Source organism: Zingiber officinale, chromosome 7B (genome assembly GCF_018446385.1).
Source record: "Zingiber officinale cultivar Zhangliang chromosome 7B, Zo_v1.1, whole genome shotgun sequence".
NCBI classification, from domain to species: domain Eukaryota; kingdom Viridiplantae; phylum Streptophyta; class Magnoliopsida; order Zingiberales; family Zingiberaceae; genus Zingiber; species Zingiber officinale.
The window spans coordinates 1,826,752-1,846,395 of NC_055999.1; the positions used below are offsets into that span (position 1 = coordinate 1,826,752).

Below are 19,644 nucleotides of genomic sequence, written 5' to 3' on the forward strand. Positions count from 1 at the left end.
TTATTATTGATAAAATTAAGTTGTGTGTTCGGGGCGAACACGGGATGCTTAATTTTATCGGGAGACCAAAACCAATTCCTCCTCTCGGTCCCTATCGTAGCCTCTTATTTATAGAGTACTATACCCACTTATACCCACCTTCTATACCCACCTAAAGGGGGCCGGCCTAAGCATTGTTTAGGGTGGCCGGCCCTAGCTTGAACCCAAGCTAGAGGGGGCCTGCCACATTAAATTAAAAAAGAATTTTAATTTTAATTTTTTATTATGTGGAAGATATAATTTATTACAGAGAATTAAAATTAAAATATCTCTCTTTAAAAAATCTACAAAATATTAAAAGAAAGAGATTATATTTCTTTCCTTATTTGTAGATTGAAAAGATATTTTATTTTTTCTCTTTGAAAATTATTCACATGTAGAAAATTAAAATTATAGAAATTTCTTTTTATAAACTATGAAGGGATTTTAAAAGGAAATTTTATTTTTTAAAATTTCCAAAGACAAATAAGGAAGTTTTAATTATTGATTGAAACTCTCCTAATTTTTCTATTTGAGGTGGCCGGCCATGATTAGTTGATTAAGAAATTTTATTAAAATTTTCTTAATTAATTATTGTCAAATAAAGTTAAGGAAATTTTATTATAAATAAATTTCCTTATTTGCTAAAGCCAAGGAATATAAAAGAAGGGGTAGGGGTGTCTTCATGGGTGACAACCTTTATTATTCTCCCTCTCCTATTCCTTGGTGTGGCCGGTCAACATCTTCTCCCTCTCTTCCTCTTTGTGGTGGCCGAAACATCCCTCTTGCTTGGAGTTCTTGTGGTGGCCGGATACTACTTGGAGAAGAAGAAGAAGAAGAAGAGAAAGTTTGCATCCCTTGGAGCTTGGTTGGTGTTTTTTTTCTTCCTTGGTGAAGCTCTTTTGTTTTGGCTGAACCTAGCTAGGGAGGAGAAGAAGGTGATTGGTGGTTTCTCATCTTGGAAGATCGTTGCCCACACAACGTCCGAGGTTAGAAGAGGAATACGGTAGAAGATCAAGAGGTCTTTCTAGAAGGTATAACTAGTAATTTTTCCTTTCCGCATCATACTAGTTATTTATGAAAATAATACCAAATGCAAGAGGCTTACGATTCTAGAATTTCGAATATGTTTTTCGATGTTGTGTTCTTTTGTTTTTTTTTATTGTGATTTGATTGTTCCTTTCGGTTAACCTAAAGTTATTTTAGGAAATTAAATATTAACTTTCTATAAAAGGTTTTGTCTAGTCGGTGGTGGTTGCTCCCATATCCAAGAAGGTCATGTGTCTCGCCACGTCAGTACTGGGAACCAATTATGGAAATTAATATTTAATGGAATTAATAACTTAAGGTGACTTGGGTCGAACGTGTTAAGTTCCGCAGGAGATCCAAGTCAAAACCTAAAAGAACAAATAGATTAAGTTTTGGATCAAACGTGCTAAGTTCCACAGGCGATCCAAAATTTAATTTAAAAGAATACATGGTAGTTAGGAAAAGGTTCAGATCTTTGTATAAAATTTTTGTACAGTGAAACCTCTAGATTTTCCGAATAGCAACCAACAGCTACATGTTTCTCTGTAAATTGCCACGAGTATTTATATATATGCTACTGCGATGAGTAGAATTGTCACTCCAGGAGGCTACACTCAGCCATGACGCCTCCCGCCACCTCCCGCCACAGCATGTAAGAGAAATCGATCGAATGACAGATCGAAGGGGTTATTGGCTTAGGATCATTATCCTGGCAAAGCCTCATTTCTATTCTCTTCGAAAGCTCACACCTTTCTTCTTCCATGGCAGAGAAGCTGCGGCTGGAAGCCGTATTACACCCCCTCTGGTGGTGGAGCTCCCGAGCTTTCTGCAGCGGTGAATTGGAATTCCTAGGAACGTAGAAGGGATAACGTCAGGGTTTGGTTGAGGAGAGGTCAGAGGGAAAGGAGAACGGGTTATGAGAAAGGCGATTAATGGAGTGAACAGTTGAACGAAGGCACGGATCCCAAGAAGAATCTGATAGTACAGTGTTATTGTACCTATTGTTGTCTGGCTCCCCGCTGCTTTAATTTTGGCATCATTATTGATAGAAGAAAAAGAGAATAGAAAGAGGAAAAGGTCGAGCTTGTGGCCATTGATTTCCGGCAGGTTGCTCAGGGAGAGATTAGTGAGCATGAGGAATTGAGGAACAGAGAGAGATTAGTGTCCAAAAGCATGCCTTAATAGCTTATACTAATTTAATCATGTATGCTTCAATATGTAATGTACAAAAACACGTGAGTAGGTAGATTTCCAGGAGGTCATGCACAAGCACTGAAGACTGCATGCAATTATGGACTCTGTACTCGTCTCCGGGAAAAACGAACACTTGTGCTGGCTAGCTAAGCTTCTCATGTAAATCTGCACGTTTCTGCGAGATGCAGCAGTAGAATAATAAATTAATACTTGACGACATAAATGGGCAATTGGTTGCTTCAATTAATTACAATCAAAGCTAATTTAATTTAGCCGAGATGATCTAATTAATACCTTATCAAGAAGATCAACTTCAACTCAATTTCAGTATATCTATTAGTAATTAGTCATTATTTGCCAATGCAGCATCATCAAGATTCTCAGTATACTGCTCCCTCACCTACATCTTCCGAGATCTCTTACCAGAGCCTGTGAATCTCCATGATGCTGCAGCAGCAAACAGCAACCGTTGCTCAATCGTCGATTCCATGCACGCACCAAGTCCTTGAACTTAACAAAAAAAGAAGACAAACAATAGGAGAAGAGAAGTGGCTAGGATGTAGCTAGATATATGTGGAGAAGAGGGGCATATATATAGAGAGAGCCAATTACTAGTAGCTTGAGATCGACCGTGGCTTGTTCTTCTCTTGGCGACTGGCGAGGGCGAGAAAAGATTAATGTACGAACGTGCCGGATTAACATCAGCAACAGTGACACATCGCAGTCGGAGCTGCTGCGTTAATCGTAAAGCCTGAGCCTGGAGACTGGCATCCAGTCGCGCGCATGCAGCAACAACGTGACTGCACTGCACTGGCTCACGGACGGGTGTAGCGGATCGAAGTGGACAAGATTATGGTGACCTTCCCCATGGAGTCCCGCATGCAGATCCTCCGCCCTCGGTCTAGTGGGGGACGGTAACTAGCATTACACGCGTGCTTGCAGTAGATGGTTGCCAACTGTTAAGCTGTGTGCAGTCCAGCTCGATCGGTTAGCAGTTACGCTCATGCATCCCTCAGTCCGTCTTCATGAACAGAGTTGAGTCAGTTTATGACCGATCGTTGGGAAGATGGGAGTAATTTTTTTTCAATACATGTGCTCACATGGAATTCATCCTTCTCCAATATAGCAAATCTGTCACTTTTAGTTAACTGGGCATCACATGGAGACCAATAGAATTCAACTAGATCAATGGCATGTCATGGGCCTATAGGGATGAAGCCATTGCTCTGCTTGTTTCCGGACTCTAAATTCTACCTTTTTTAGAATTATGACTCTTGATATATTTAAGCCCCATTCATTTTGAATTTTCTAGAGAATTTAAATTTTATGATCTATTTTCTTGATAATAAGCATTTGCATTATTACAACAAAAATTATGTCAACACGCTTTGCCCAACAATCTTAGCCTCTGTTTGGAGGAGATGGGGAAGCGGAGGGAAGGATAAATAAGGGGAAGGAAAGAATTGACCCTTATTTGGATGGAGTAAGTTAAGGAGGGGAAGAGGAGAGAAAGGTAAGTCTTCGCCTTACATGCTTATAGGAATAGGTCAAATTTTTTACATCCTAAATCAGGATGTAAGGAAGGGGAAGGAATCATAAAATAAAGTTATTCTAATTTTATCTCCAACTTAAAACAGATTTTTTTAAATAAATTTTTTCAAATTCTATTGGAATTATATATATATATATATATATATATATATAGAGAGAGAGAGAATTGATATGCTGCGGACAAAGGCCGTGCGGACCGCTACGGACATGCTTCCTGATCGGTCTGGTGACCGATCAGGGAATCTCCTGATCGGTCTGGTGACCGATCAGGGAATCTCCTGATCGGTCTCTAGACCGATCAGGGAACCTCCTGATCGGTCACCAGACCGATCAGGACGCATGTCCGCAGGGGCTTTGTCCGCAACATATCATTTCTATATATATATATAGAGAGAGAGAGAGAGAGAGAGAGATTTGTTAAAATACGGACCTGAACATGCGGACTCATCCGCAATCTACAGAATTTGATTTTTTTTAATATTTTTTATTTTTTCTTGTGTTTCTTTGTTCTCGCCACTGCTCACCGTACCTCCTCACCCGCCGGCCATCCGCTCACCGCGCCTCCTCGCACGCTAGCCACTCGCCCCGCCGCCGGCCATCTGGCCATTGCCAGCGGCCTCCGGCCGCCTGTACCCACCCACACTATATCCCAGGAGGTGAACCCGTCGGGGATCACGGCATGGATTCCGGCTGTCGCGCGCCTGCCCACCGTCGAGCTGAGAGGAAGTTTCGGTGGTGAGGGGATCTAGTTGTGCCGGATTCCGGCCACGATCGCGCCAGAATCCGACCGTGATCTCGTCGGAATCTGGCGCGATCGCGTTTGGTCGTGAAGCGTCCGGAATCCGGCAGCGATCGCGCTAGATTCCAGACACGATCGCGACCGGAATCCAGCCCGATCGCGGTCGAAATCCGGTGCGATCGCGACCGGAATCCGGCGTGATCGCGGTCAGAATCCGACGTGATCACGACCGCGATCGCGCAGGATTCTGGTTGCGATCGTGTCCGAAATCTGGCGCAATCACGATTGGATTTCGGACGCGTCACGACCGAACGTGATCGCGCCAGATTCCCGCGAGATCGCCACCAGATTCCGACATGACTAGATCCCCTCGCCGCCGAGACTTCCTCTCAGCTCGGCGGTGGGCAGGCAGCAACGGCGGGTGGCCAGCGACGACGAGGCTTGGTGAGCGTGGCTTCGTTATAGCGTGAACGAAGAAGAAGAAAAAATATTAAGAAAGAGAAAATATTGTATTAAAATAATAAAATAATATGACATGACAGTTGGTCCGTAACAATATGTAGGATAACAATTATGTATATATATATATATATATATATATATATAATTTAAAAATTATAGATAAATTATATTTATTTATTATATATATTTTCATCTATTAAAATCATTAATAATAATTTTATTAATTTAATTTAATTTTAAAGAAGCAGGATAATTTTATAATTTTATATATTTAAGAATAACCATATCAGTTTTTCTATCACTATATCTAAAATTTAGGGTAAATAGTTCACTTTATTAAATTTAGACAATCACTTTTTACTATACACTATATCAATTACTCTAAAATTTTCATTATCTTTAATTTTTTATTACTTTCTTCTCTTTTTTCTATTTTTTATTATTATATTTATAGAATGAAGGGAAGGAGAGAGAATGAGTGGAAGAAGAGATATTGAAAAGAAATATTATTATATGTTTAGAATAGAGATTTGATTTCTTAAATTTAAAGAATCATTATTCATCAAATTTAAATTTAGAGAATAAATAGAGTAACTTATGCAAAACCTTTTTAATTACCCTATTCAAAATTTAGGGTAAAATTTTTAAATAGGATAACTGATATGGATGATCTTACGTTCATTTCTCTTCTATTTTTTTCCCATACAAGATAACATAAGTTACATTATTATTATTAATAATAATAATAAATCTTATCCCCTCCAGATAAAGGGAACATAAATACTTCTCTACCCTTTTCTTCCACACCCCATCCAAATATACACTTAAACAATCTCTCCAAATCTCCTAAAATCTTCGCCATGAAAGTATGCTATGGAGAATTAAGTAGTCTGTTCAAATGCCTAAAACTAAAAGACTGCAATATACGATCTCTTGCTCATGAAACTAAATTCTACTAATGTATCATTTGAAACTAAATTTATACCTACCATACTTAAAATTTTTACATTAAATATTACACCAAATACAGTGCCTGAAAGAGAGAATCCAACTACCTTTTTCCTTAGTTAAAATTTTGTTTTCCAGATTCTAATGTTTTTTTTTTAAAGAAAAAGAGAAAATTATGTTAAAGTCTACTGTAGGTTTCCCTGCTCCTTGTGTCATCCGAGACGGGGGATCGCTCGCCACATACTTGCCAGTAACCAAGCGACAGATCAAAAAACCTTCATACGCCTCGCGTGAAGCAAGGCGACAAAAGACCATTAAGCTGCCGCCACGTGGAACAGTGCCGCCGGTTGACTTCTCAATCCACCGTACATCCACGCCTGCCGCTGACTCCCTCTCCCGGTCGTGTTCAACTCTACCCACGGCACGCTCCCCTAACATTCCAACCCGGCTCCCCCATGCCTGCAGGTCAATCCCGTTGTCCCCCCTCCTTCCCCATATCGACTTTAATTTCCCTTGTTTTCTTCTTGTAACCATCTAAATCTCATCTCTAGTTCACCCCTCCAAAGTCAACCCCTTGCGTATCAGAAATTTCTTACTCCAACAATATTAACCCGTTCGACCTGATCAAAAGAACACGTAGATCTCATCGGATGCATAGTAGCGCTTAATCATTTACAGTAAATAGGATTAAACAGTAAGAATTGAAAGTGTGAGAGACAGAGGAAGAAATTTTTACCTCGCAGAGGATTGGCGGTGGTGAATTCATGCAGTTTTGTGCTTTTAAAAGCCTGAGCAACGCAGGGTCGGAGACACAAGTCAATATCTTCCTCTGTCTCTCTCTATCTTCCTCGTCAACTGAGACTTTAAGCTAGATGGAGGGAATTGAAGAAGCAGAGGTCAATTGGTTTGATGACTTTGACTTCTCCCAAATGGAGTTCATGCAGGAACTGCAGGAAAACTGCCCTCAGGTCATCTCATCGCCGAGTGTGGAAGATTCCCAAGCTGATGATCACTGTGAATCAACCAATATCAGCAAGCTCATCTACTCGGGTCCAACCATCAGCAATATCGAAAGGGCACTGTCTATGTCCAATGGCCTATGCAATTCTCAGCCACCGTGAGTCGTATTTAGAGTTTCCTTTTCAGTCAATATGTTTGGCTCAATTAGAATTCTTCCATTGCTAATTCGCTGAAGTGAAGTGTGCGTTTGGTGCTGTTGCAGAGTTTCTTTACCGGACAAGGGTTTGGGGAAAATGGATCACAAGTACGTAATGAGGATCAAGACCTGTGGCAATGGGCTCGAGGATGATGGTTACAAATGGAGAAAATATGGGCAAAAAACCATCAAGAACAGCCCCAATCCGAGGTACTTTCTTACTTCTTAATGGTAGAAATTAAAACATCATTTCAGAGAACAGATACAGGTGGTTCTAATTTACCACAAGATCTCGTGCCTTGCATGGTAGATCGATGACAGTTACTCTTACAGGAAGTCAAAGCTAGTGACAGACACGTCCCTACCTGTTGGAGATTTCCAAATTTGAAAAAACGAACCATAGTCCATGTCACGTCTGACAACGTAGCTGACACCTGAATGCCACTGAACTTTGTAATTGATTACCATAAATATGCATGTCTTGTTGGCAGGAGTTACTACAGATGCACCAACCCAAGATGCAATGCCAAGAAACAGGTGGAGAGGTCGATGGAAGACCCAGAGACGCTGATCGTCACCTACGATGGCCTCCACCTCCATTACACCTACTCGCATCTCCTCTTCCCTCGGTCGCCGGACATCTCCAAGGCCGCCGAAATTCACGTGGCTAAGAAGCTCAAATGCCAGCCCAAGGCCGAGACGGCACGACCGATCAGTGCGCCACTAGTGGATGCGGACGTCGCGCCGCTGCAGGGAATTTTTGAGGATGGCTCGGAAGGTCTGCTCGAAGACGTGGTGCCGTTGCTGGTGAGGAAGCCCTGCGGCTCGAACGCATCGTCGTACGAGCATTCAAGTGCTTCGTCGCCGACGTCCTACTCTTCGCTGTCGTGGACCACCGACTCCTGGTACTTTGACCGCGGCATTCGATCGAGCATCTTGTGAGCGTGTCAATTAGCGACGATGTGTGAGACAATAAATATGATGGATAAATAAAATTGTTGTGGATGTTCTATAAGTGTCAATTGTTAAGCCAACAAAGTGTTCCCAATTCCTATTTTCAAGATTGTGAATCATTTTTAATTGCGACACTCAATTATACTTACTTGAGGTATTATAAGACTGATTTTGTCGAGAATAATTTTGAATTTCTAAACTAAATTCATACATTTTATTATTGAATATCGTGCCAACTGTTCATATATTTTATCCCAATTTACCAAAAGTTTTGAACTTGTAATGATTCATTGTTTAATTGTCTTGTATGCTATATTAGTAGTTTTTTTTTTTAGTGTCGGTCCCACGGATATGAGACGTCAGACGTATGATGAGATAAATTTCAGATCGTCAGTTTCTGAGAATCGACCTCTGGTCATTACAACAGAGATGTCATGCATCCACTGTTCGTGTTACGTCTTAGGGGTTTGCTCCATGATGATAAAACTACTACACATTCTGACTTTATGATTTGATTGAAATAATCAGGACATTATTATGATGATTTTCATGAAGATTAAGACCAAGAGAATTCTAGTGAACATACTTATTATTAGGTATGAGATCTTGAGGTCGGTTAGGAATAAGGAGTTGGTTCTCGGATTGAGAAGTTGAAAATAGCAATGAATCATTAACGAGATATTTTAATTTGGTTAATTCTTTCATAGATATCCTCTCTAAACCACTTTGCTTTATCTTTTGCTTTGTCAAGAAGGTAGGTTAGCTAACTTGTCCTAGAGAATTTCCATCAGTCTAAATGGTGCAGGATTAGTGTTGCCAAAATTTGAATGTTTACCAACGTATCTAGTTGAGATTGTCCACGTGGAAGATATCAAAGTGAGTCATCAAATCCTAATCTACAAGAATGTAACCAAAGTGATTATTTACTAAGCTTAAGCCTTAAAAAAAAAAAAAATAGATCCGTTATCTTAACGGTCCTCCTAATATCGATCCCATGAATATAGAAGGAGGTTCATGTAAGTACATAGGTCATAGACGCATGGCAGGGTAAACCCCAAATCGTCAGTTCCTAAGAATCAACCTCTGATCATTACGTCAGAGATACCATGTATTCATCGTCTGCACTACGCCCGGGGACGAAACTTAAGCCTTAAAAGCATACGAGTGAAGTTGACTAGAGACTCACAAAGTGATTATTCTTTCTTAAACTATGTTTGTTCTTCTAATCTTTTTTTCCCCTTTGTTTTCCTTTATTTATTCCTCCTTTTTTAAACTATAAAATATGTTACTTTTCCTAATGTTCTATTGCTTCTTTCCTGTGTTTTTCCCAACAAATTAGATGGAGCCTTTCCTTTTTTTCCCGTCTTTCTTATTCCTTTTTTCCTGTCTTTTTCCCTCCAACTTACGATCTTGCTTTCTGAATTCTGATGATGGAGCTAAAATAAATAGTGAAAAAAAACACACGAAGAAACTAGAAAAAGGAAGATTTAAATTGTCCAGTTTGTGAAAGAAATTGAATTGGTATGTGTTTTGTTTGGAATTTGAGTCAGACGAAGGTTGGTTGAGATGTCATTGGCGTTGACGGAAAGACGATTTGGATATCCCTACGCATGTGCTTGGGAAAACGAACCCATGCCTGGAACTGACGAACGACAATGACTAAGCCGGTGGTACTTAAGCTCTGCGCACACTCAGACAAACATACGAAACGTTAGAGACCAGAAACCAAGAGAAAAGTTCCTGACGTAGGCCCTCCGACCTTCAAGTAAGATATTTTTTTCCCAGAAGAACAGTATACGAAGAAAAAAAAATTATAAAAGACAAGTGTGAAGGTGCGAGAGAGAGAACCTGCTCAAAGGAGAGGACCTCTCTTTTTATATAACCGTGTATACCTCTGGAACCTGACTAATGCCAGAGAATGTCAAGTGTCAGGATCTGTCGGGTGATGGAGGACGCATGACACCCTCCTAGCTATGAATTGAAAGAAGGTTCTATCCGTGGATAACAACAGACTATTGGAATATTCCCTGACATATGACAGCTATTTTCTGACAGACGGTTACGATTCCTTGACATTGTTGTCGCCTAGTATCTTCTGTTCCGCCCGGATTTAGCTATGGGCAACTCAGGATGACTGTTACGGTGTAGCGCCTAGCCCGAGTCTTGATGAGAGAGACGAGCTACGACTCGGGTCTCCTCCTTCACGTTTGGAATACTGGAAGGTCGACCGAGAGTTATCTTACTGAAAGTACCAGGTACGTTAAGCGGTCTACCTCCTTTCTCCTAACGGTTGACTATCATGTCCCCTTGATCTCTGACTACTATCTCTATGTGATCTCCGACTGTCACGCGCGTTCTTTTAATTTATGACTGTCATATTCTCTTAACTTTTATACTTTTATGCACCTTATCATTATGATTTATTTTCATTGTCTATCATCTTAGTTTATGTATTCTTGTAGCGAGCAGATCAAGGACATTTACAAAATTATCATCTCGCACGGGATTATGAAAACCTCGTCACTTACTTAATTTCATCAGTGATATCCAAGAACATATGATTAAATGCCCCGGCAAACAAGTATCGAAGCTGCATTATAATTAAAACATCATTTGAACAACGTACACAAATCAATTAATCCTCCGTTCGATCATCTTGTGCAAGTGTTGCAATTCATGACGGATAACTGCAGCTCCCGTGACCTGCCGCGATCATTTAAAATCAAGCATCGATAACGTTTGTTCCAGAGATTGAATCAATCAACGATATGGGAACGGATACTTACTGGGATCGGATGAGGTGATGACGCCTGTGCGGCCGAAGTCGCAGTTGAATTCGTGGCGGCCGGCGGCCTGGTAGTAGCTGTTCATGGAGTACGAAGCGTGGGCCAGCAGCGTGTTGGGGGAGAAGCACGCGCCGCCCTCCTGTATGGCCTTGCAGTCCGCCACGCCGCTACCGCAGGCGTAGTCGATGTTGGCCTGCAGCGCCGCCTCACCCGTGTCCGCGCTCGCCACGCACCAACGCCCGGCACCACCCCCCAGGGCCAGGGCCGGCGCCGGCGCCGGAGCCTGGAGAAAAAGAATATAAAAGGTCTGGATGACAAGGCAAGTACAGATAAAAAGATTGGCAGCTATTGAGGGAAAGAACAGAACAATCATGGCGTTGAGTCCTATCACGAGAAAATAAGGAAGGAATCATCCTGTGTGAATGCTAAGGAAAAGGGATAGGAAGATAACAGAGAAAGAGAAAAGCACGCAGGCTTTTTCGTTTTGTAATCAAATTCAAATGCCGTTTCTGAATGAGCTCCGGTTGCGAATGCAGCCGCAAAATCCTTAAAAACTGAGAAGAAAAGGTTGGGCGCACCTGGTCGCCGCCGCGTAAGAGGCCGACGTCGTAGGTCGGGGTCAGATCAGCGTTGAAGAGGCCAAAGTGTCGCTCAGCTGTCGGCCCGGGCTTCAGGTTCTCGTCGAAGAGCGAAAATACGTACGTCTCGAACCTCCGGCCCGGCATCATCGGCGTTCCCTTGCCAGAGTTGACCAGCACTATCAGGTTCCCGTTGAAGGAGGCCGCGTCATCCGCGCTAACTCCGATCTGTCCCGCGTCGCCAGAAGACGGCCACCCTGTCTCCCCGACGGCGATCTCCACGTCGCCGTAGCCCAGCCGCTGCATCGCCGCGTGCACCGCGTCCAGCTGCGCTTCGAACATGTTCGTGTAGTTGATCCCCGTGGCGGGATCGAACACCCCCGCGTTGGGACGGAAGAGGGCGTAGTTGAGGGTGCGCGCCGTGTAGCCGAAGTAGGGGTAGGGGTTCACCATGAAGGGGGTGCGCGTCCGGCGGTGGAAGTCGAGCATCGGCGCGAAGATGGAGCGGTCATAACCCCGGCGGAAGCGTCCGACGGAGGGCGGCTCCGAAGCGGAGAGGATGCCGAGGGAGTGAGGCGTGGAGACCCGGATCTGGTGAAATCCCGAGGCAGCGAGAGCGGCTGAGAGGGAGCGCATCGCAGGAACTAGGCGGCCGATGAGGTTGCGATCCGAGGTGGCAATGATTTCGTTGCCGACGGCGACGAGTGAGATGTTAGTGGCGGGATAGAAGGGAGCGACATGGGCCGCGACCCAGTCGGCGGCTGCAGAGGAGTTGCGGGAGGCGAGGGCAGGAATATCCACGTTGGCAACGGTGATCATGAGCGCGATACCGGTGCCGGCGAAGGAGCGGATGATGTCGGGGTTGGCATCGAACAGCTTGACACGATCGATGAAGGTGCTCTGCTTAAGGAAGGCGACCACCTGAGCCGGAGGGGGAAGGTTATCGGCGTTAGCGCCGTAGTTGACGCCGATGGAGAGGGCGGAGACGGAGGAGAAGCAAAAGAGGCGGATTAAAAGGAGAAAGATGAATAGACCTACGCCGGCGGGCATCGTGTAGGGCCTAGCTTCGGCCGCTGCGCGTGAAGGGTGAGAACAGAGAGATTTGAGGAAGGAAGACGAAGCGGGGAAGCTATTCAGTCGGAGATTTTATTTGGGTTCGTTCTTGGCGTAGTGGGATAAGCATCGAGATACGTGTTTGAAACGTGGACGGTCTAAACGTAATCGCTAATGTCGTTACGGGAATTTACTAATTTCAGTTCAATTCATTAAGACTAATATATTTTCAGTTAAATTTTAATTTACGGTTGAGAAATAAGTTCATCATGATTCGCTCAAGTGGATATGAACTTGTTGGAATCCCTCCATCGAAATGAGAAGTCTCTAATGGCAGTGACGGATCCAAAAATTTAAATATGGAGGGATAACTTTTATGTAAAATAAAGGATGATATCCTTTATCTTTATTAATCGATGAAATCTCATAATATTAAGAATTCTACTGTCGACAAAAAAGGGAACCGCTGATGCGGAGAAGAAGAACATTAGTCCGTTTGAAGTGAGAAAGTTGGTTGATTTGTTGTGAATTCATGATATTTTTGTCTAATTTAATGTGTTTCTTAGCTAATTCCGTCTTCTGATTCTTCTCTACTGAAAAACTTGGTGCAGCGTCAGGTACGCATAGATCTAACAGCCAAGAAATATCAGCCGTTGGATCTTATTTATTTGTATATTTTATGCACAAGATCGGATCAATCTCCTGCTTTTCCTGTCCATTTGAATTCAAAACACTCGTCGTCTCCGCCGCCGCAGATGTCCGCCGGCGTCCACTTTCCTATGGACGATCCTGACCTAGACGATGCCGAGCTGTGGGCTGCGATCGAATCAGCCGCATCTTCCAGGTCTCGGAAGCCGCTGCTTCCCCTCGGCCTCATCGAGGGCTCGAAGCCGTTCAGAAACCCTAGGCCGATCCGGAGGGCGGAAGAATCCTCCATTGTTCCGGTGGACGGGGAAGTAGTGGAGGAGGATCTCTGGGACCATCGCCGCCCCCAGAAGATGCCGCGCTTCATGGAATCCGGTGCTGTGGAAGAGCGTACGATGGTCGTGGTCCGGCACCCGCAGCGGACCCCAATGATGGCGGTGTCGTCTCCCACCTATGCATCTCCAGATCCGTTAAAGTACGTGAAGAAGGCAATGATTCCAGTGGTGGAAAGCCCGCCGCCTGAGGGGTGGAACTGCGTGGAGAGGGAGAACAGGGAACCCAATGTCGGTTTACATGTGCCGTTCCCTTCAGTGTCTTCCTTTAAGAAATACCAAAATTCTGCCATGGCGGTAATCTTTTGTCTTGTTTTCTTGTTCTTTTTTATTGCACATGCGATGATCGGCTGACCTCCAATTCTTGTCAATGTGCTTTACCTGATCGAAGTTCCATCTTTCTTTTTCTGCTGACAAATAGGTTGTTTTATTTTATTTCAATTTTATTTCACACGATCTGTGGAGTTAAACTACTATCATCCCAATCAGTTGGCCTAATCATTCAGTCCAACTTTATGTTTGAGAAACCAATCTTTGCTTTATCAGCATACAGGCTAAGATGAATGTTTCAATGGAGTACCTTCCTTGGATTCCTAGTTCATGCTCATTTCACCTTTCTGCTAAAGTTGTTTTTGAGGAATAGGTGTATTTTGCATACGAAAACCTAAACTAATAAAACAGACACAAAATTTTGGAAGGACAGAGCGTTGTAACTTATGTGATTCTAGTTTCCATCTAACCAAGTGATTTTAAGACAGGCAATAAAGGAGCCATGTCTAGTTAGGCAATTCACACTCACTTTCTTTTCCCAAAAAACAGTTAGAGGGGACAGAGCAGCTGACTCAATTTACTTAAATAAGTAAAGTTGATATCAGAACTGATAGTTTGAGAACAATATAGACTGTCTAGATAATCTAAATAGTAATTCGAAGCAAAACCAAACGGAACTCAACATGTCAGCAGCCTCAAAAGATCAGCAATCTGAGTCTTCAAGCCATCTTCAGAGCACAAAGGTAGCATTGCCCAAACCTGCTTCAAAAGCTGAAGCAATAGCAGACAAAGCTCTATACCATGTCTAATATATTGTGCTACTAAATAAGCTGCTATAGGTTTAGAGCCCAGCCCAAAGCTTAATTCATTATTAACTGCTCTGGTTGTGCACCCTCCCAAAGTCCCAATTCTCTGGTGGTTCTAGTATACAATCTTCATGGTGGCTCAACAAAATCTCTACCTGCCATTCAAGTGGAACTCATAAGGAAGTTAGCCCTATTCTATGAAACAGATATGATAACATTACATTCACCTTGCATAGAAGGGAAATTTGATCATATAGAAAGAAAAAGAGTTAAGAATAATTATTTGAAAAGATTGAAAGTATTTGATGCATGCAACCAAATAGTGTATAAGAAAGTGCTCAAAAACACTCAATAGCTCATTCTATTGAACTATGAAGGCATTTTTGCCTTTGTTTGAAAGGAAATTGTAAAGGAAGACAATGTTGGTTGCTACTCGGAAAACCTATAGGTTCCACTGTACAAAAATTTTGTACAAAGGTCTGAACCTTTTCCTAGCTACCATGTGTTCTTTTAAATTAAATTTTGGATCGCCTGCGGAACTTAACACGTTTGATCCAAAACTTAATCTATTTGTTCTTTTAGGTTTTGACTTGGATCTCCTGCGGAACTTAACACGTTCGACCCAAGTCTCCTTAAGTTATTAATTCCATTAAATATTAATTTCCATAAAAGGTTCGACGTGGCGAGGCACATGGCCTTCTTGGATATGGGAGCAACCACCACCGACTAGACAAAACCTTTAATAGAAAGCTAATATTTAATTTCCTAAAATAACTTTAGGTTAACCAAAGAGAACAATCAAATCACAAGGAAAAGAAAGAAACAAAAGAACACAACTTCGAAAAAACATATTCGAAATACTAGAACGTAAGCCTCTTGTATTTGGTATTATTTCCATAAATAACTAGCATGATGCGGAAATAGAAATTACTAGTTATACCTTGTAGAAAAACCTCTTGATCTTCTACCGTATTCCTCTTCTGACCTCGGACGTTGTGTGGGCAACGATCTTCCAAGATGAGAAACCACCAACCACCTTCTTCTCCTCCAAGCAAGGTTCGGCCACAAAAGAAAAGCTTCACCAAGGAGAAAACCAAAATACTAACCAAGCTCCAAGAGATGCTAGCTTTCTCTCTTCTTCTTCTTCTTCTCCGAGTAGTATCCGGCCACCACAAGAACTCCAAGGGAGAGGGAGAGGTTCGGCCACCACAAGAGGAAGAGAAGGAGATGATGGCCGCCACACCAAGGAACAAAAGAGGGAGAGAATAAATAGATGTTGTGTCTCTTGAAGGCACCTCACCCCTTCTTTTATATTCCTTGGCCTAGGTAAATTAGGAAATTTAATTACAATAAATTTTCCTTAATTTCCTTGTCATGATTTAATTGAGAAAAATAAAATAATATTTCCCAATTAAACAATGATGGCCGGCCAAATCAATAGGAAGCAAATTGGACAAGTTTTAATCAATTAAAACTTTCCTTATTTGTTTCCGGAAATTTTAAAAATAAAATTTCTCTTTAAAATCTCTTCATGGTTAATAAAAGGAAATATCTATAATTTTAATTTTATTAACATGTGAATAATTTTAAAGAGAAAATAAAACATCTCTCCAATCTACAAATAAGGAAAGAGATCTAATCTCTTTTTAATCTTTGTAAATCTTTTACAAGAGAGATATTTTAATTTTAATTCTCTTTTAAATTAAATCTTCCACATAATAATAAACATTAAAATTAAATTTTCTTTTAATTAATTATGGCGGCCCTACTAGCTTGGGTTCAAGCTAGGACCACCACCCCTAGGCCAGCCTAGCTTGGTTCCCAAGCTAGCTTGGCCGACCCCTTTAGGTGGGTATAGAAGGTGGATATGTGGGTATAGTACTTATAAATAAGAGGCTACGATAGGGACCGAGGAGGAATTGGTTTTGGTCTCCGATAAAATTAAGCATCCGTGTTCGCCCAACACACAACTTAATTTTATCAATGATAATTCATTCCACTAGAGAACTATCATCAACTACCGCACCAATCCCAAATTACATTTTGGGCTCCTTCTTATTATGAGTGTGTTAGTCTCCGTGTTTAAGATATCGAATGTCCACTAATTAAGTGAGTTCTCGACAACTCATTTAATTAATGTCTAAGTCCAAGAGTAGTACCACTCAACCTTATCGTCGTATCGGACTAAGTCCACCGCAGGGTTTAACATGACAATCCCATGAGCTCCTCTTGGGGACATTATCAACCTAGTATCTCTAGGACACGCTTCCTTCTATAATCAACAACACACTATAAGTGATATCATTTCCAATTTATCGCTTATTGATTCATCGAACTAAATCTCACCCATTGATAAATTAAAGAAATAAATATCAAATATATGTGCTTGTTATTATATTAGGATTAAGAGCACACACTTCCATAATAACCGAGGTCTTTGTTCCTTTATAAAGTCAGTATACAAGAAACGACCTCAAATGGTCCTACTCAATACACTCTGAGTGTACTAGTGTAATTATATAGTCAAGATAAACTAATACCTAATTACACTACGACCTTCTAATGGTTTGTTCCTTTCCATTCTGGTCGTGAGTTACTGTTTATAATTTATAAGGTACTGATAACATCATCTTCTGTATGTGACACCACATACTATGTTATCTACAATATAAATTAAATGAACAACTACAAACAAATGTAGATAATTAGACCAAATGTGATTCTTTATTCATAATGAATGTTTACAAAGCTTAGGCTTTCAGTATACACTCCAACAGACAATTCATTAATAACTAGAGAATTGTGAGGAGACATTGGTGATACTGACATGGGCCATATATGAAAACTGAAGTAGGGAAGATGTTTTATTTTTTGATAGCTTAATCCGTCTACTGATGTATATTGTTTAAGAATATTGAGAAATATGATTCAAGATGATTTTCAAATTTCAATTTCTAGGGTATTAAAGAAAATGCTAGAGTCAATGGATGCCTATTGTGAATGGGGAGGGGCACAAACAATTGCAAAGAATGTGAAGATTAAGTTTAAGGGGTTGTGTTCGAAAAGCAGTCATGTATCAAGATTATGTCTCTACACTATATATATATATCCCCTAGCGCCATAATCTATGAGAGGGGAATGCAAATGAGAGGAAAATATATCGCAATTTGTTCAACGAATAACTTCTTTGCAAGCATTCCATCATTATTGTGTTCATGTCTTCTTCCACTTTAGTTTTTTTCCTAGCAGAATATGTGTTTTTCTTCATCCTGTGCTATATGTTTTGATGAAAATATGCAAATACCACTAGTTTATCCTGAGTTTCTCAAGTCAAAGGAATTTCTAGTCTATACCACTTTCAAAATTTCACATAATCTTGTATGGCCACTTGGTTATTTTGATATTCTAATACGAGTAGTGTTTCACATGTTACCTGGTTTCGAAGTTAAATTCTAACTGAAACCAATTACATCCTTTATGTATTTTCATGTGCAGATTTTAGAGAAAACTGATTACACCGTGATACAAGGACATCCATTTATTAAGAAGTCAGGTAACTTGTGGAAGTTCGTACTAGTTATTTTAATAAACCTTGCTTCACATTCATTGAATCAGATGTATTTCTTTTCAGGATGGAGAAAAATCTCATTTTTCTTCAATCTCTCATTTGAGATTAGGGACAAGTCGATTGAGTTTGATGAGAACAGGAATGTTCAACGTGCTGAATTCATTGTTCGTGCATATATGAAGTACGCCCAACCTTAATCAATTAACTAGCTCCAAATCTCATGCATAACACCATCTTATGTCACTTCCCTTGTTGCGGAATCTAGATGTGGTAGGTTTGCAGACGGCTGGGGTTCATGCGAGCGGCGTGAAAAGAAGTTTATGAAGCCAAATCATGACATTCCTAGTACAGCTGAAACCCGAGCTAAAAATAAAGCTTGTCAGGTGATATTTCTAATTCTAATGCACTTGGGCTTATTTTTTACAAACTTCATTAGTATAAAAATATTTTGAATATGCAAATAGAGAAATGGTATAAAGTAGTCAGGTTAGCTCATTGTAATGCAAAGCCAGTATCGCAACAGCAGAAGTTGAACTTCTAAACAACCCTAAAAAAAGTTATGGGTTGCCCAGTAGCTTAAGATGCTCTTTCTTTTTTACTTGACGTGGATTAAGCACTGATCGTAGTAATATTCTTCAAAAAAAAAAAACAAATATGTCAGATGATTCGTTGATGTTGCTAGGACTTTGATATCTCTCTCTCTACTTGCATTAATATCCTGTAATTTTATGGTTGCTTATATTACGTAGGATCTTCTTGGAATTGGAGAGTACCGACCAGGTGTTGCCAATGGCATTCTATAGGCCAAACAAATTGTTTGACAACTCGATGTTGTTTTCCCCGAACCCTTTCAAATATTAAAACATTGAAAACCAGGATGGAAATGAGAGATACAGAAGGAAAAGTTGCTTTATTGTTCGGAGTTAGGAAAAATCCTCAATTCTGTATAAACAGGTGTTCTTCATGCCTCTAAGATCATATACTGTAATTTTCATCTGCTCATCAACACCTGCTAAATTGTTTTCAATTCCCAAGTAGCTCCAGATTTGTTGTAACATGTCGAGTGACCTAATTGTATCATCTTTCACCCGTCTTTGGAAAATTAGATAGATTGGTTCAACTGGTTCAAACGAAAATAGATCGCAAGCAACTGTTCTAAAGTAGCAAGCAACTGTTCTAAAGTAGTCCGGAGCCTGTCAAAATTAGTGAACATAAGTCTGTCTTGTAAAATTAGACTGATATAATCAATCGTACTCGCTATAGGCATATGAGGATTTACTGACCAAATACATGTTAGATTGTGTTGATCCTGAATCCTTTAATGAGCTTAGGTCAATAACAAGTTCACATCCAATAGGTCGAGCTCCTAACCTGCCAAAATATAGTAGCTATTTTATACCATTATAGAAATTCTCATTTTCATAATTAAATTGTTTTATTAAAGTTAAACTATAAGCACTCTAAGCCTAAAGAAAAATTATATATTTGATCAGCTCTTCGAACTGATAATACATTCGGTTCTACGGAAGTTTTATTATGATATTATTGATTATAT

At 40.8% G+C, this 19,644-nt stretch overlaps 3 protein-coding genes across 3 annotated transcripts; 2 read left to right on the forward strand and 1 right to left on the reverse strand.

Moving 5' to 3' along the window:
- The first annotated feature begins 6,656 nt into the window (after window positions 1-6,656).
- LOC122004988 (probable WRKY transcription factor 49) lies at window positions 6,657-8,124 on the forward strand. Its single transcript, XM_042559874.1, has 3 exons — window positions 6,657-7,058; window positions 7,164-7,307; window positions 7,589-8,124. The coding sequence occupies exons 1-3, from the start codon at window positions 6,814-6,816 to the stop codon at window positions 8,037-8,039; spliced, it is 840 nt and encodes a 279-aa protein (XP_042415808.1). The 5' UTR covers window positions 6,657-6,813; the 3' UTR covers window positions 8,040-8,124.
- A 2,421-nt stretch (window positions 8,125-10,545) lies between these two features.
- Window positions 10,546-12,569, reverse strand: LOC122004987 (glucan endo-1,3-beta-glucosidase-like). Its single transcript, XM_042559873.1, has 3 exons — window positions 11,416-12,569; window positions 10,838-11,120; window positions 10,546-10,754 (listed from the first exon to the last, which is right to left on the reverse strand). Exons 1-3 carry the CDS (start codon window positions 12,463-12,465, stop codon window positions 10,726-10,728), a joined length of 1,362 nt encoding a protein of 453 aa, XP_042415807.1. The 5' UTR covers window positions 12,466-12,569; the 3' UTR covers window positions 10,546-10,725.
- A 572-nt stretch (window positions 12,570-13,141) lies between these two features.
- Window positions 13,142-19,199, forward strand: LOC122003468. The gene is made up of 5 exons (XM_042558575.1): window positions 13,142-13,742; window positions 18,017-18,074; window positions 18,153-18,270; window positions 18,355-18,472; window positions 18,839-19,199. The coding sequence occupies exons 1-5, from the start codon at window positions 13,224-13,226 to the stop codon at window positions 18,890-18,892; spliced, it is 867 nt and encodes a 288-aa protein (XP_042414509.1). The 5' UTR covers window positions 13,142-13,223; the 3' UTR covers window positions 18,893-19,199.
- The last annotated feature ends 445 nt before the right edge of the window (window positions 19,200-19,644 follow it).

Excerpts from the sequence above, each read along its gene's own strand:
- LOC122004988 (XM_042559874.1), top strand. The coding sequence starts at position 6,814 with ATGGAGGGAATTGAAGAAGCAGAGGTCAATTGGTTTGATGACTTTGAC. Across the intron at positions 7,059-7,163 it reads CTATGCAATTCTCAGCCACC|AGTTTCTTTACCGGACAAGG; the intron begins GTGAGTCGTATT and ends GTGCTGTTGCAG. Across the intron at positions 7,308-7,588 it reads AAGAACAGCCCCAATCCGAG|GAGTTACTACAGATGCACCA; the intron begins GTACTTTCTTAC and ends TCTTGTTGGCAG.
- LOC122004987 (XM_042559873.1), bottom strand. The coding sequence starts at position 12,465 with ATGCCCGCCGGCGTAGGTCTATTCATCTTTCTCCTTTTAATCCGCCTC. Across the intron at positions 11,121-11,415 it reads TCTTACGCGGCGGCGACCAG|GCTCCGGCGCCGGCGCCGGC; the intron begins GTGCGCCCAACC and ends CTTTTTCTCCAG. Across the intron at positions 10,755-10,837 it reads CATCACCTCATCCGATCCCA|GTCACGGGAGCTGCAGTTAT; the intron begins GTAAGTATCCGT and ends TGATCGCGGCAG.
- LOC122003468 (XM_042558575.1), top strand. The coding sequence starts at position 13,224 with ATGTCCGCCGGCGTCCACTTTCCTATGGACGATCCTGACCTAGACGAT. Across the intron at positions 18,271-18,354 it reads ATTGTTCGTGCATATATGAA|ATGTGGTAGGTTTGCAGACG; the intron begins GTACGCCCAACC and ends TGCGGAATCTAG. Across the intron at positions 18,473-18,838 it reads CTAAAAATAAAGCTTGTCAG|GATCTTCTTGGAATTGGAGA; the intron begins GTGATATTTCTA and ends TATATTACGTAG.